We start from the raw sequence: 17,628 nt of genomic DNA, 5'->3' as shown, positions 1-17,628 counted from the left end.
TATAATTATTTATGTCTGTGACATATCAAAAATTGTCAAAATCAAATAATAAGAGAGAAAAAAGTATATATATAAAATATAAATAAATTAATTATTTGTTAATTATTATATTTTAATAATATATATTACTAGCGGACGCCCGCGACTTCGTCCGCGTGAAACTGAATGTAAACTTTCAACTACCCCTACCCTACCACTACTCTACCCTTAGGGGTATAAAAAATAGATGTTGGCCTATTCTCATAGATACCGGATAAGCACAAAAAATTTCATCCAAATCGGTCAAGCACAAGCTCAAGCCGTTTCGGAGGAGCATGGCAACGAAAATTGTGACACGAGAATTTTTTATTTTATATATTAAAATATTTTACATTATAACTATTAACTATAAGATTATAATTAATATTATTAATAATAAATATAAATTATAGTTGTCTAATCTTTAATCTATTAGCAAATTTCCGGATACCAATCCATATAGGTAGTATCCGTGTCAAAAATAGTTATTGTGAGAACACAATGATATTTAATTTCAAATGTTTAATCTAAATTTCAATACCTTATAGGTATTGGATAAGAATTCTTGAAGCGCGATATAGAAAAATGCAGCGCCATCTATTGGCAGGTTTGTTTTATTTAACACATCCATGGGTATAGGATAACAATTCTTGAAGCGCGATATAAAATGATGCACCGCCATCTATTAGCAGGTTTGTGATTTATCGAACACACTCATGACCCCCGGCCGTTTGGTCTCCCTGCCGGGGTGAATCCTTTGCCCGGTGCATATATGTATTTATGTAATGTATATTTAAGTTTATTTATTTTGCGTATTTAAGTAAGTTTATTTATGTTCCCTTTGGATTTTTATATATATTTATTTTGCACTGGGCGTGAGAGTTTAATTCATTTGAATAATAATAATAATTATTATTTATTTCAGGTTATACACCCATTTAAAATACACAGATAATATACAAATAATAATAATAAAGTAGCCAAGATAATCCACCAACAGCTTGCTCTTCAAAATGGCCTTATCGATTTTGAGATGCCTTACTATAGGTACGACCCAGCGTCAGTTCTTGAAAATAGCAGTGCATTGCTCTACTGGGACCGAACGATTATCACTGACAGGTATATTGTAGCCAATAGACCTGATATAATGCTAGTCGATCGGTCAGTGCGTCGTGCAATAATTGTTGATATTACTGTTCCACATGACGATAATCTGGTTAAAGCCGAAAAGGAAAAAGTATCAAAATACTTGGACCTTGCTCACGAGATTACCGCCATGTGGAATGTTGAGTCAACTATTATTGTTCCGATAGTTGTTTCAGTCAATGGTCTTATAGCGAAAAGCTTCGACCAACACCTTAAGAAGCTTTCGCTTAACTGTTGGATCAAGAGTCGGATACAAAAGGCAGTGATTCTTGAGACGGCGCGTATTGTGAGGAGGTTCCTCACTCTGGAGCCCTGACCACCGGTTGCTTGGACACTCAAATGTCCCGCAGCGGGAGGGAGGATTTTTTTTAAAAATTTTTAATAATGTTTTGTATTTTATACTTATATTGTTAAAAATTTAAAAAAAGAAGTAATAAATAAATGAGAGAGTATAAAAAAGTACCTAATAATATAAATATTAATTAATTAATTAGGTATTTACATTTTTTTCATTTGTTGTTCCTATCGCGATGCACGGTAAGCCAATACTTTAAGATAGGGTTTTCAGGGCACTCTGAGCATACACTGAGTGTTTCAATAATATTGGATAACAATTCTTGAAGCGCGATATAAAATGATACACCGCCATCTGTTGGCAACTTTGTGTTTCATTTTACACATTCATGGTTATTGGATAACATTTATTATTCTTGAAGCGCGATATAAAATGATCCAGCGCCATCTGTTGGTAGCTTTGTGTTTCATTTTACACATTCATGGTTATTGGATAACATTTATTATTCTTGAAGCGCGATATAAAATGATCCAGCGCCATCTGTTGGTAGCTTTGTGTTTCATTCGCATACATAGTATGAAAATATACCCAGCACGTAAAAATCAAGAGGGCAGCTTACGTTTGCACTTGAAGTTGTCCTCCCTGAGAGCGTCGATCCTCTTCCTGTTCATACGTTTGGGCGACTCGCACTTGGCACCCGACGTCTCTATGGGGTTCCTACGGAGGTACGCCGCTAGCCAGCGCAGCGAGCAGTCACAGGCGAACGGATTGCGACCCAAATGTCTGTGACATAGAGTTCAAAATTGATTAACGTACACTACACACTACTGCAATAATAGAAACTACAGTAACATAATTAAATAGATGTATCGACAAACGGATTTTAACCTAGATGCCTAGACGACAGAGTTCAAAATAGAATATTTTTGTGTTTCGTTAAATATTTATGATCTGTATGAACCAAAGGGATGTGACTAGATGCCTACTCCATAGAGTTCAAAATCGATTGTCGTACGATAGACATTTGCTGTATCGACCAGCAAATTACGATCTAGTCTCCCGGCAACTTAAAAAAAATCGGGAGTAAATTCTCAAAATTATAGTGCAAATATTGGAATAATTGAGTTTTTTAATACTTATACTATAATTGAGTTTTTTAATACTTAGGTATAGTATCAGTTTGTATTCACAAATTAAAAACAACTTAAATAAATTATAAAAACGCGTGTTTTTATTTAATTCATTTAAGTAATTTTTTAAATTTGGCGTGCGTTTTAGAAGTTCCAAAGCCATTTTCAGCTTCTACTTTCATCAGCCAAACTCTATCGTTCAAAAAAGCTATATATTAGCTTTATACTTTATTATGGTTCTGTGGCTGTATCGATAACTTATTGGTCTCTCGCGCTCAAAAGGGCCAGAACCCAGAGCCGTAAAGCTTATTAATAAAAAAAAAATATTGCACTCTTGATAAAATAAATGTTTTGACCTAACTATTAATAATAATAATTTATTTATTCATGAGAAAGTACAGAAGGTTTACAGAATAAGCTATAGACATACATACTTTCTACCTTGACAGGTGTATGAATATTAAAAATAATATTATACTAACTAATAATTCCAAAATTTCAATAATTAAATATTCAATCGGTGAACATGGTATAAATAAAAAAAAAAAATACAAGTACAATAAGCATAATTTGACGAAGCATTCTTAACATCAAATATAAATAATTAATATACTATCCATTAAAATTAAACAGTGTCAATATAAATGCTATGTCAGGTGTAATGCAACATTAAATCAATCAATGTCAGATAATTAAAAAAAATGAAGTCAAAAATTAAAAATTAATGTCAGAAATTAAAATTAAAATTGTCAATAATTTATAAGAAAATCATAACTGATTATATTTATTGTTGCATTCAGAATTTGTCATTTAAAAAGTCTTTTACACAATAATAATTTTTATATAATAATAATTTCAATAAATATTTTTTAAAAGACAAAAATGACATGTCATAACTGTGCGGTGGCTACTTATTATAAATACGTATAGCTGAGCAATACACATTATCCCTATACAATTAGTAAGTATGTCTTACAATTCATAGTCACGGAATAATAATCGTATTTTTTTTTTTCAAAATAAATGAAATAATCATAACTTACAAAGTCTGTATTCCAGTGAGCGAGTCGAACGTCCCATTCGGCAGCGATCGTATGTTGTTGTCGTACAGCGATCTGGAACATTTCACAATGACTATAAACTTAACTGTATTCGGTTTATCAACTATACACTCAGACCAATTATTGTATAGGACCTGCCTCGCTAGACGTTACTTTTCTGTCAAGGTATATGATCAACGATCTAAGGCGATTATAAAAACTGTCTCTATAGAATCGATGTTAAATAGTTGTACTCGTGTTCGTCGGTTAAAGAGCTCCGTAAAAATACCTTTTTGTGTAATTGAGTTGTGTAAAAAACGGACAAAAACTTCTAGTTTAGTGTAAGATATATACCAAATCTACGCTAGTTTTCCTCAGAAAATGACAGACATTTTGGTTCGTGACTATGAGTGCGATACAGGTCCTTCTATAATTGGTCTGCGACTATACAATAAATTTTTTACAGGACAATTTTTTTTTAATTCGGTCATCTTAATGACAAAAAAATAATTATTGAATCAGTAGGTATTCAGTAGTCAAGTTTTACAGTAGCGATTACAGAGAGACGATTTTTTAGAAGCTGGTGTAACGTAGCGAAGTGGAATCGCGGAAAATTGCCAACACATGCGGAAAATGTGGCATTCATTCATCACAATTTTGACACTTGTTAATTTAATAACTATGTTGTAAGAAATAGTAGTCTGATATAGATATGACGAAGGTGGCGCGACTTGTTTTCGTAACAAGTGGGGAGTTAGTGAGGGGTTACGATCGGTTGGTGGGAACAACTTGCGATATAAGGCGGTCGTCGTATGATCGGCTTCAGTGTGCTCGTGGCGATCGAGCCGTCCACATTTCTTGTTGTGTAAATCTTAATGTTACTTGGCGGGGAGAGTGACTTGAGTGGAAAAGGGGAGTGTTAGTTAACAGTCAAGGGCGCCCTTAACCCTACACACAACAGTCTCAAGTGCGTGACTACACTCAAGGTCATTCTCTGCCATTCCAGGGTCTTATTTTGGTTACAGTTTGATTTGTTAATTAAGTTGTCCTGACAAATGTTGTGAATCATTGTTCGACATTGGTTTTTTTACTATATGTATAATATCTAATAATAAGCATTTTTAAGAGCTACTAACAGCAATTTGAGACTCTGTAAATCCCGAAAGGTGTCCTTCCTCACGCAGCTGATTTCGTTAGAGTTCAGCAACCTGAAACATAAAATAAAAAAGCAGTTGTAAAGAATAAACAACTTACAACTCTAAATTAAGGCAATTAAGTTCTTTTTCCAAACACTAAAGAATCACTAAAGATTTTTTTTTTTCAGTCAAAATCATAATTTCCAAATATATATGTGTGCTATAATTTTACACTACAGGTGTGCACCGCCGGGTACAGAGTGTTCAATATTTTAAATGACAGAAGCTAATTTTATTTTTAGTATTTTTGGAAGTTTTACTTAGATTTCCCCTTTTTTTTCAGTCAAAATCATAATTTCCAAATATATACGTGTGCTATAATTTTACACTACAGGTGTGCACCGCCGAGTACAGAGTGTTCAAAACTAAAAATGACAGAAGCTAATTTTAGTTTTAGTTTTTTTGGAAGTTTTACTTAGATTTCTTATTTTTTTTCAGTCAAAATCATAATTTCCAAATATATATGTGTGCTATAATTTTACACTACAGGTGTGCACCGCCGGGTACAGAGTGTTCAAAACTAAAAATGACAAAAGCTAATTTTAGTTATAGTTTTTTTGGAAGTTTTACTTAGATTTCTCATTTTTTTTCAGTCAAAATCATAAATTCCAAATATATATGTGTGCTACAATTTTACACTACAGGTGTGCACCGCCGGGTACAGAGTGTTCAAAACTAAAAATGACAAAAGCTAATTTTAGTTTTAGTTTTTTTGGAAGTTTTACTTAGATTTCTTATTTGTTTTCAGTCAAAATCATAATTTCCAAATATATATGTGTGCTATAATTTTACACTACAGGTGTGCACCGCCGGGTACAGAGTGTTCAAAACTAAAAATTACAGAAGCTAATTTTAGTTATAGTTTTTTTGGAAGTTTTACTTACAGCAGTTGAAGAGATGTCAGCCCGTGGAATATACCAGAAGGTAAGTCTTTAATTTTGTTTCCATACAGCACTCTGGAAAACAAAAATGGTATTTAATAAAACTGTATTTTATCATAATAAATTTATATAATAATCTTGCGGAGACCATGGATTTTCCGGGATGATAAGTAGCCTATGTGTTAATCCATAGTGAAATCGATTTTCATCCCAAAGGAGATGGTCCAAAGTTTGGAGCTCAGGATCAGTCATAGTACCCTGGCGGAAATAAAAGAAAATATATTTTTTTACTATTTTTGATTATATTTGACGGCCTCCGTGGCGCAGTGGTATGCGCGGTAGATTTACAAGACGAAGGTCCTGGGTTCGATCCCCGGCTGGGCAAACTGAGATTTTCTTAATTTGTCCAGGTCTGGCTGGTGGGAGGCTTCGGCCGTGGCTAGTTACCACCCTACCGGCAAAGACGTACCGCCAAGCGATTTAGCGTTCCGGTACGATGCCGTGTAGAAACCGAAAGGGGTGTGGATTTTCATCCTCCTCCTAAGAAATTAGCCCGCTTCCATCTTAGACACTGCATCATCACTTACCATCAGGTGAGATTGTGGTCAAGGGCTAACTTGTAAAGAATTAAAAAAAAAAAAACAAAAATCTATTTACTTTATTTCTTTCGAAATAATATTCATTCTCCCCCAAGAAATGCAACACTAATATGGGTAATAATGGCGGATTGATGACGTTTTCAATGCAGTAGTCGATTTGACGTTTGCTGTCAATTGTCATGTCATAGTTGCTATATGGGCGCCGTCTTGATAAAACTCAAATTCTTGGGTTTAAATTTTATTTATTTCTTTTTATTTCGTTAGATTTATTCACTTATTTAGATTTTAATAAAGTCCTTGTATTTTTTAAATTTTAATGATACGGCGTACAAGAGTGGACTTGAAATGGAACATCTCCTTTCAGCCAAATCGCTTAGTAGCCGCAAAAAAAGGGGAACCAACATACAAACTTTCGCCTTTATAATATTAGTGTGATGAGATAAATGTAATGAGATAAAATCAGCTATCAACAGTTTTGGAGCCATATAGTGATGTGTGTATTGTCCAAATACATTTATTTATTAATTATTTCAACGTACAAAGAAGTCAAATGCGTGAGTCCGTTGAAGGCGTCGGCGGCCATCTTGGAGATCTTGTTGTTTGACAGGTCGATGCGCGCCACGCGCTTCACTGCGGAGAACGCGCCTGCACCCACCTCCGTTATCTCGTTCTGTTCTAGGCGTCTGGAAAGAGATAGATATACATATTCAGTATAGCTGTTTAGTTGTATATAGAGGAGTCAAAGAATACATAAAATAAGCATATTATGCAGAAAGTCCTCAGAACCAGCTCTGATTTTAATTATTATTTTTAAAGTTTTTTTTTTTATGTTATTTAAAATCAGAAATGTTTTGGTGCGGGGTGGAACTGATTTATATTTAAAAAAAAAATTTGTATGCTATTTGTATAATAAATAATTTTAAATTACTACCGACTTCAAAAATATTATATTGAAGGCGGTGACATAATTTATTTATTTATTTTTTTATACAATAATGTTTTCTTCTGCTAGTTTCCTCCATAAGTTTGTGTTTTTGAAGTCGGTAGTGTTTTGTTTTTTTTTATTTATTATATAAATAGCATATATACTGTTTAAATAATATAAATCATTCCGTCCCCACTCGAAAAGGTTTCTGATTTCAAATAATATCAAAAAACAAACTTGTAACGGACGAAACAAAAACACAGAAATTCGGCGAAAATGAGCTCTTCGGGACGTATAGCGTTGCAAGGGATGTTGACAGTTGGATAATTCTTAACGAACTGGGTGTATTCAAAAATCTGTCAAAACTGACAGTTTCCCTTGAACGTTATACGTTCCGTTATATGCCCGGCCAGTTTATTTTGCTAAAACATTTACAAATAAAATATACAATTGCGTCGCTTACAAAACTGAACAAAAAGAAATCATCAAAATCGGAGCTGTTTCTGAGCAGGTCGAGGAAATATGCTCTATTGATTCCATTAATAGTAAATTTTTAAAAATGGTTAATGGTATATTGTTAGGGATGACATAGAGGTTGAAATATAGTATGGAAACCTTTAGCCAGAAATTATTATTATAGACCAGAAATTATTATAGACTAGCTGACGCCGCGCGGTTTCACTCGCGTAGTTCCCGTTCCCGCAGAAATACGGGGTTAATATAGCCTATAGCTTTTGTCGATAAATAGGCTATTTAGTATTGAAATAATTTTCAAATAGGACCAGTAGTTCTTGAGATTAGCGCATTCCAGCAAACAAATAAACAAACTCTTCAGCTTTAAAATATTAGTATTGATTCTAAAAATAGTGTGATTCGATGTTTTTCAAAAGTCTTTTTTATTTATTTTTTTAGATTAAAAGGATTAATGTTTTTGTTTTTAATATAAATCGTTCATGTTTTAAGTTATGGTTTTGTGGGAGGGTTAGGTTAGTTAGGTTAGGTGTGGACTATGCATAAATATAAATACTGCTGGAAGATAAACTTTCTTTGATTTTTGACTGATTTTCACACAAAAGAAATCGCGGGCGTCTGCTAGTTATGCAATAAAAAGATCTCACATCTCGGTGGCTCGGTGCGGGATGCTGGGAAGCTCCGAGAGCAGCTTCTCGCGACAGTCCACCGTGCCGTCGGGCGAGCAGCGGCACGGTGGCGGGCAGCGAGGCTCGGCCGAACACTCCAGGGTCACCGCCGTCGTAGGACCTGTACCAGAGATACACTTAATGTTTAAGTTTTATCTATTTAACCATTTGACTCCTAAATGGACGACCGGTCGCCCATCGTATCCGTTACGTGACATGTAAAGAAATATGAAGTAAACTAAGGACAATAGGCGAGCACAGTATCATGCTCTGCAACTCATCAATGTTGTAGTACCCTCGACTAAGTAAATGTTTTTTAACACATTGCTTAAAGCTATGCATTGGCAGGTCCATCACAGTCTTGGGGATCTTATTATAGAACAGTACACCCAAACCTACAAAAGATTTTTTTACTCTTTGAAGACGATATGCAGAAATAACTAACTTATGCCCGTGTCTAGTAAGACGTGGGTTTAAATCTCCTTTTCGTTTGTACAAATTAATATTTTGTCTTACATATACTATACTCAACACTTTACTGCTGCGTTTCGGGGTAGTTTTAGATACGCTGCCACCAAGTGCTGGAATAATCTACCTCCCCCCATGCGCAATGTCAGTAAGTCCAAAGCCTGGTTTAGGAAATCGGTAAAAAACCTTTTACTTTTACAACAGCAGGGTAAGTAACAGTCTCCAATCCCAGGCTCCTCACCTACCCTCTTTAATTAATTAATATTAAATAGTCTCCGGGAAGGTTTTGAGGACCCAATAATTTAATTTTATTTATTTCTACTCTATATTGTATTTCTCACTGACAACTACTAATAATTTATTTAACACACTATATATATATATAAATATTATTATAAAGGTATATATATATATAATTATTTATTATGTTCTTATTATTAATTATCAATTAGTAACACTTCTTCTTGTTTCCGCCCGCGTCACCACATGGTTCCACGGAAGACCAGCGCTGCGCTGGTGCATCCATCACTAGCGTAGCACATGCTGAGTGGAGACCATTTTGGTACCACACACATCATTTTTTTGGATTTAATTTAATCATTAGTTTAATATCTTTAAATTATTAGTTTACTATATTTTTAAAATTTCTGTCTTTTGTTTTAGGTATTTGTTGTCTTTTGTGTATTATGTGTGTGTGTGTCCAAATAAAATAATTTTCTTTCTTTCTTTCTTTCATACTGTTATATATATATATATATATATATTGACAGGCTACTGTTAGTATACCTATTTCTTTAAACTTTTGACGAAGGGACTCGCGTGATTTTAATTGATATATTGCTCGAATTGCTCTTTTTTGAAGTACAAACTTTTTTGAAGTAGATTAAAACCGCATTCCCTGACTGTCGGCTTCTTCAACGCAGACGGGCTCACCGATAAAATACTCGCGGGCAGCGAATGGTTAAAGTGCTCTAAGTTCTGTGACTAACTATGGGCCTCATAAGAAGGCTCAGAGTCACACAGCGGGCGATGGAACGAGCTATGTTAGGAGTATCTCTGCGTGATCGAATCAGAAATGAGGAGATCCCCAGAAGAACCAAAGTCACCGACATAGCTCAACGAGTTGCGAAGCTGAAGTGGCACTGGGCGGGGCACATAGTTCGAAGAGCCGATGGACGTTGGGGTCCCAAAGTGCTGGAATGGCGACCCCGTACTAGTAAGCGCAGTGTTGGCCAACCCCCCACTAGGTGGACTGAAGACATCAAGCGAGTCGCAGGGATTCGCTGGATGCAGGTGGCTCAGTATCGTGATGTTAGGAAATCCTTACAAAAGGCCTATGTCCTGCAGTGGACGTCCATCGGCTGATATGATGATGATGGTGATGATGATGAAGTTCAGTGATCTATCCTACTAATCTACATAATATGTTTTCTGTGGTAATATTATAAACGCGAAAATTTGTTTGGATGTTTGTTACTCTTTAACGCCGCTACTACTGAAGCGATTTGGCTGAAATTTGGAATGGAAATAGATTTTACTCTGGATTAACACATGCTACTTTTTATCTCAAAAAATCCATGGTTTCCCGAGATTTGCGAAAACTGATGATTTTGATAATATGAATGTTTGTTACTCTTTCACGCCTCGACTACTGGACCGAATTAGCTGAAATTTGGTATTGAGATACATTATAGCCTGGATTAACACATAAGCTACTTTTTGTCCCGGAAAAATCCATGGTTCCCGAGGGATTTGTTAAAAACGCGCGCGTCGCGGGCGTACGCTAGTATCGAATAACGCTTGATTACAAAGATGAAATTTGGTCGAAAGCAAGTTTATAGTTGGTAGAAGTCTGCTAAAATTAAGGAGGTCTAAAGGAGGACAAAATCACAGGCGTCCGATAGTAGAATACAAAATGTGTTACCATTGCATATCAGCTCGTGGGCGTCCAACTCTGTGAGCAGCGCTCCTCGCAGCGTCACCGGCGCCTGGCACCTGGAACACCATGCCATAACAACCTTACACACCACAGAATACATTTAACATTAAGCTAGCCACCGATATACTCACAAGTCTGCAGCGCTACCGGCATGACGTCCGGTAAAACTCATCGTATGTTGGTCGTGAATTTTGCTTTAAGACGAGCCGTCATGCACATAGGTGTATCAGACCGTGAGTGGTTAACGTTAAAGAAAGTTATTTTTCTTCTGTGGTAGATGGTCTACCATTTAGGACTCGAAAAGACGAATCAAACGAGCCCAGACTCGTTGTACTTGTGCAGTTTTATTACGGAGTTCCTATGGCCACCTTCTAGGTCCATCATCAGATCACGTCCATGTCATCCTAATGAATGATGAGAGAACAGAACAGATAGGTTGATGAGCACTTATACCGACATTTGGTGGACGTGGCTTAGGGCATCTCGTCTAGGGGAGCACCAGAGACAACCGAGAAAAAAGAAAATTTTTTTTCAACTTTCCATCTTACCCCCCATAAGTACCCCCCCATATTTACGCGTTTTAAGTTATTGTTGTTGATTGATACTGTGTTGTATTGTAGTTCACATAAGGATAGGAGGGTCCCTAAGGGAAGATTTCTTAGGACACACAAGTAACCTTAATCCGGCACTGTCTGTGACAGAAAAACGGGTAACATCAAAAGGATTTGCCCTTTAAATTCTTAAAAGGAAAATCACGATTATTAAATGGGAACATAAGGTCTAACAATTCCCACAAAAAATGTGACCAATAAACCTTCGAGTGGCAGAGTACCTTGAGTGAAGTCCCAGACTTGTGACCGTTGTATGTAGGGATAAATAATATAATAATAATAATAATAATAATAATAATAATTCATTTATTTAAAGTAACCAAGACTCATTTTGTTAGTAAAATTCTCTTATAAGTATGTTAATTGTGTATACCTAAACCTAAAAATTAGTAAATAACAATATTTCTTATTATCTATGTTAGTTACTTAAAACCTATTGTATTTACGAGAACCAGTGCTATGTCATTCCATTAGAAACGCCACAACAGTGGTTCACGTAGGTGCAGTCTAGTCTGCTGGCGATTACTGCCAAAATGCTGTTGGTACTGCCTCGCAGCCTTCGCACCAGGGATCCGCATCTTTTGCGCATTGTTGCATAAAAGCAATCAACTCTTGCTTCCGCGAACATCCCTGACGCGCTACAGTAACGAGGTAGCCCCATAATAGCCCTGAATGCATTATTGTACTGGATACGGAGAGCATTGTACGATCTTTGTGTATATTTTGCCCACAGGCTGCATGTGTAAAAAATAGTGCAATAGGCCTTAAATAATGTTGCCTTAACTTGCTGTGAGCAACGTGCAAACCTGCGTGCAAGCATGTTAGCTCTAACTGACAATGCTCTCCGCTCCCTTTCAATATCCGTGTCGTCCTTGAGGTCGGGGGTCAAAATATGTCCTAGATATTTAAATTGGTGAACTTGTTTCAAAATTGTCCCATTTAGTACAAGCGATGGAACGTTACTTGGTAACTTTCCCTCAGCCTCAAAGACCATCACTTCGCTTTTCTTGGCATTATAAATTAACCCGTGCCTTTCCACATAAGCCTCACATATTGCCAACAGCTTACGCAGGCCACAAAGTGATGCACTCAGCAGCACCATGTCATCGGCGTAGCTTATGTTATTTACACAAACCCCGTCAATGTAACAGCCGATTCTGGTACCGCTGAGCTCACCCAGCAACTCGTCAATATATAGGTTGAAAAGCGTCGTAGAACTTAGCCCACCCTGTCTGACTCCACACTCCAACCCATAGGGACGTGATAACGTTCCCGCCCATCGGACATAATTGACCTGGTTTCTGTACCAAAATTTAAATATATTGGTGAGTTCGGGTGGTGCTTTAACTGCTTCTAGCTTCCCCCACAAGATATCGTAAGAAACCAGGTCAAATGCCCTAGAAAGATCTAGAAAGCAGGCATACACTGGAGTTTTACGCCTAGCATAGTATTTGACAGTATGCTTAAGACTCAATACTGCACTTTCTGTTGACAGCCCTGGACGAAAACCAAACTGGTTGTCATGAGGCTTAACTAGCTTATTTACTTGAGTGTTAAGCAAACTATCAAACACCTTAGCGACTATAGTAGCTAATGAAATAGGCCTGTAATTGTTTTTATCCGATAAGTCACCAGTTTTATTTTTCACAATAGGCACTACTATGGTACGCATCATCTCCCTTGGCATAAAACTGTGACTAATACAAATGTTATAGAGCATGGTCAGCACTCTGGGTAGATGTGAGCCAGCATATTGTAAATGCTCGATGCTGAGACCATCATGACCGGGGGATTTACCTCTTGTCATATTTTTAATAGTATGCGCTACATCTGCACATTTAAATACAATCCCCATCTTTTCGTTGATCTCAGCACTAAACACTGCTGGTTGAGAGAGGCTGAGAGGCGATTGTACAGAAAAATGATCCACAAAGAGATTCGAAATATTAACGGGCTCACACACACCACTGACGCTCACGGGGAGGGCTGGCCTGTTATTCATTTTATTGGTGTTTTTCCAGAAACCACGAAAATTATTTTTGGAATGATATGAGGCCAGAATGTCCATTTTTATTTGATGTTCATGATCTTGACACCATTTTAGACGGGATTTGAAAATTCTTCTAGTCTCGCACATGTCAAGGTAAAAGCGACCTACCATTGGTTTACCGTACCACAACCATATCGAGAATTTGTGCCTGGCCTCCTCGTGTGCGCTCGCGACGTACTTATTCCAGCCTATAACGGTCTTCTTTACTACACGCCTCCCGCTTTCATGACCAATCACGGATGATTCCGTTAAGGCATTAACGATGTCGCTGTACAATTTCGAAATCACAGATCTATGTACAACGTCATTGCAAGCACGATCACAACAATCGCGCAGCTCACGTGGAAAGTCTATTAGCTTCAGTCTCTCATGACATTCCCTCTGGTATGTGAATATCTGTTGTTGGTTTCTCTCCCCCCAATATGTTGTTGTATTCAGAGAGTTGTTCGTAATACTTCTTTTAGGTACTATTCCATTTAAATTGCATTCTATCACCAGAGGAAAGTGGTCGGACCACAAAACGTCATAAGAAACAAAAGCATTATACACTGACTCAACCGCGGCCTCAGTAACTAAACAATGATCGAGCCACCGCTTGGAGCCATGAACTTCACTTATAAAAGTATAGGTGTCAGATTGTAAACCTAGTATTTCGGTATCTATGCAAGTCCATTTCTGCTCACTGCCGAATTTAGAAAGTTCGTGAAAAAACAACTCAGACGGGTGCGCATTAAAATCCCCTAATATATATACACTGTTTTCACTGTATGCATCTATAATAGCACTCACCGAACCAAGCACGTCTGTGAAATCCATTAGATTGGCCACTGCGTCAGTGGGCATATATACACTTAGCACTAAAAACGATTTATCTTGTAATGACACTTTAATGGCACATATACGTGGGTTATCGCACTGTATCACTGTCACATTCTGGAAAATACTACGCCTCCATAGCAGCGCGACTCCTCCGAACGGCCTTCCACGGACGATACCAGCGGATGTGTCCACTGCAGACACTCCGGTTGCGCTGAAATCCTCACTTATTGTGTCGAGGAAAGTTAATTCATCCGGCAGCAACCAGGTTTCTTGCAATGCAATTATATCAGCTGCTCTGCTTAGCTCATATATTCCTTGCGCCGAACGTTTCACACTCTTACAGTTAAATGAGATAAATTTACATAGGCTTTTATCCATTAATGGTTATTTTGTTATTTTTACTCGCTGTAACCTCCTTATATGAGGATTCACGCTTATGTTTGAAGGTCACGAACCTCCGAAATACAATGCCGTTTGGCCAAAGACTCTCGTCCAAGTACAGCGGAAGCCTACTTTCAGACACATAAAACTTATATGCATCATGTTCACAATTTCTTTTGATCAGTAGCTTTTCTAAGATTACGTTCTCATTTGTTTTTCGTGAGATATAATTCATAATATCTTGTTCAGACGTGTCCTTATGGACGTTCGTTATAAATACCGGATTTTTTTTGTCAGCAGCCCTAAATTTTTCATCAGATTCCACTAACGCCTGCCCTCTTTTTCCGATAAATCGATTTTTCAACTTAGTTGATTTTTTCTGCACCACCGTCCAGCCTTCATTCGTGTTTGGGACTGTAACAATAGCGGCATAAGTTCTTGTTTGCTCTGTCTCAGTCGGCCGATCGCTCGGCTTGCGAGTCACCTTATGACGTGATGACGTAATAGCTGCCCCGCCGCCCGCACCGTCGCCTGCGCCTGCGCCGCCGTCGGGTACCGATCCGCTGCGACCGTTACATCGCGTGACGTAATCGTTCGCTTGAAATATGTTGCTTTGAAACGATACTTTACTACCCTCAAAATCTTTTAAGTTAATACTCCGGTAGCTTAAAATTTTATCTTTCGGGGATGATGCCTCACAGTTTGACTGATCTAAGTGATTAGATACAATGGTGTCATCTAAGTGAGGCAGTCCTATCGGTCCACTATCCCGGTACGCTCCCCTTTTCAAATTTACATTTACGGCCGAAAAAGATGGGGGCGTAAGCTTTTCTTTCAGGCCCTCTCTTTTCGTCTCTTCAAGCTGCTCCACTGTCACATATGTAGATTTAATGTGTTTAACCTCCTCCTGTAGGATCAACAAGTCCTTGAGTAGTTTCGACACATCCAGATGGTCAAATGTTATAGGTGGCAGTTTTTCCAGCTCTCGGGCCACAAACACTGGTAAGACATCTGGCTCGGACACTTTAAAGACATTTATTATGTCGCTTATTAGGCGGTTCTCCTTGCCTTTTCCTTTGCGCACGCTCTTTCGCACATCCGATGGCAACGACTCAAAGAGCAAATTATTCGCTTTCTCAATTTGCTCGTTTGAGAAAGCCGAAGCACAAATTCGTATCAAACTAACTTCGTCAGCAATCGATATTTTATTTTGTATGTATGCTAATAATTCATTGATCACTATATTACAATTATTGCACTTCACTACATTTGCCATTTTCGTCACTTCGCTCGAAACGCGTACGATGCGCAGCGATGTGCGCACGCGACTGATAAAGACGTCTTTTAAAACTAGTCAACAATCCCTTCTCCACTCAAGTCATTCTTCCCGCATGTCCTAAAATAATTCACGGAGGATCCACCAAAAGGTGTAGACGGATCGAATACCACTACAAGAATTAGCTAGTCGTCTATATAGGGCTTGTACACAAAACTGCGATGTGACATCCCATCGTAAAAATCTACGAGCTCGCACAACGCATCGCAAGAACTTGCGAATTGATTCGCAACGCGCACTCCTGCGATGTTTCGTCACATTTGTTGACGCCATTTTTAGTACGGTCTCCTAAGCAATAACAGAAGTGCACACTTTTACGATCTTTTACGATCCATGTCACGACCTAGTTTTCGATTCAAAATACGTTTAGTACGGTTGACGGTTGTCGTATGGTCACCCTGGGAGTCGCTTTGCCGCACGAAATCGCATCGCAGCAATTCGTGTCGTAATTTTCTGCGTTGCGAATTCGCGTCGCGTCGCATCGCAGTTTTGTGTACAAGGCCATAGCCAGCACTCGACCTCCCACTACTCACCACCTCAACTAACACTCACACATAACACTATCGTGGCGATAGATTTCAGGCTACTACGTGTATCATCAATTCGTCTCTTTTCTCTACTGTACCTGGCTCCAACTCCCAAGATGCCGGCCGCGCGCACCGACGCCGCCAGACGCGCGACACGACAGTCGCACACCAGCGGGTTGTCCGTCAGTCGCAGCGTGTGCAGCCGCGCGACTGACGCGGCTTCCAGCGACAGGTACGTCAGGTTGTTGTTGTTGAGCGTCCTGAAATATTGGATTATAATAAGAAATTAGTAAAATAAAAAAAAAGATTGCGTATTTTTATTTTTATTTAAAAAATATTTCTTTCAATTAGGCTCTAGTTTACAAGCACTTTTAAACGTCAAGATATGTCATGATTAAGGTAATGGTGGTAAGTAAAGTCGAAAACTTAAAATTAAAGTTACGAGGGTTCCAAAAGTTGGTTTAGTTGGTCCTTGGTCCAGTAGTTAGCTTATGTGGCCGCGAGAGGTCCTGGGTTCGAATCCTAGGTCGCATTATAAAATACAAAACAACACTTACAGTTCGTGCGCTATAGCATGGTGCGGGTGACAGATCGTTTGATTCTTGAAAGTTTGTCGCGATACGGCTCTTCTCGGATCAAGGCGCATTTTGAACCATTGTAACTTTAATTTTAAGTTTTAACTATTATTACCACCATTAGATTAAATTAAATTATGACATAACTTGACATTTCAAAAGTGTTTATAAGCTAAGCCTAATAAATATTAATGAATTTTGAATTTGAATTTGATAATAGTACGTACTATGTACGTCATATGACAACTGTCACCCGCACCATGCTACAGCTTACATAGTACATTAGCCGAGATCGCATTCAGTAAAAAATTATGGTATTTTTCGAAAGTGGGATTGTTATACTTACAGAACTTCCAAACTCTTGAGGTGTTCCAGCGCCTTCTCATCGATACACTTGAGCTGGTTTCCGTCCAGGTGGAGACTCTTCAAGGCTGTGAGTCCTCGGAAGGTTCGTCTGCTGATCGCTGTCAGCTCATTGCGGCTGAGGTCCCTGGGGATGTCATATAAAGGAGTAAGCAACGGTTTATACCTATATGTAATGCAGAAACAACAT

The 17,628-nt window shown here is 37.9% G+C and overlaps 1 protein-coding gene across 2 annotated transcripts in view; it reads right to left on the bottom strand.

Annotated features, from left to right (window-relative positions):
• The window catches only part of LOC112045687 (protein slit), a 142,527-nt gene that overhangs the window by 32,047 nt on the left and 92,852 nt on the right, over positions 1-17,628 (bottom strand). For both annotated transcript variants that reach the window (XM_052889563.1, XM_052889564.1), the window contains 9 exons: positions 17,422-17,565; positions 16,599-16,760; positions 10,762-10,832; positions 8,349-8,490; positions 6,845-6,988; positions 5,710-5,781; positions 4,766-4,837; positions 3,633-3,704; positions 2,079-2,242 (listed from right to left, as the gene is read on the bottom strand). In XM_052889563.1, coding sequence (XP_052745523.1) covers positions 2,079-2,242; positions 3,633-3,704; positions 4,766-4,837; positions 5,710-5,781; positions 6,845-6,988; positions 8,349-8,490; positions 10,762-10,832; positions 16,599-16,760; positions 17,422-17,565 — 1,043 coding nt within the window. The remainder of the gene's footprint in view (positions 1-2,078; positions 2,243-3,632; positions 3,705-4,765; positions 4,838-5,709; positions 5,782-6,844; positions 6,989-8,348; positions 8,491-10,761; positions 10,833-16,598; positions 16,761-17,421; positions 17,566-17,628) is intronic.

Source organism: Bicyclus anynana, chromosome 26 (genome assembly GCF_947172395.1).
Source record: "Bicyclus anynana chromosome 26, ilBicAnyn1.1, whole genome shotgun sequence".
In the NCBI taxonomy this organism is placed as follows: Eukaryota; Metazoa; Arthropoda; class Insecta; order Lepidoptera; family Nymphalidae; genus Bicyclus; species Bicyclus anynana.
This window is presented reverse-complemented; position numbering and strand designations above follow the sequence as displayed.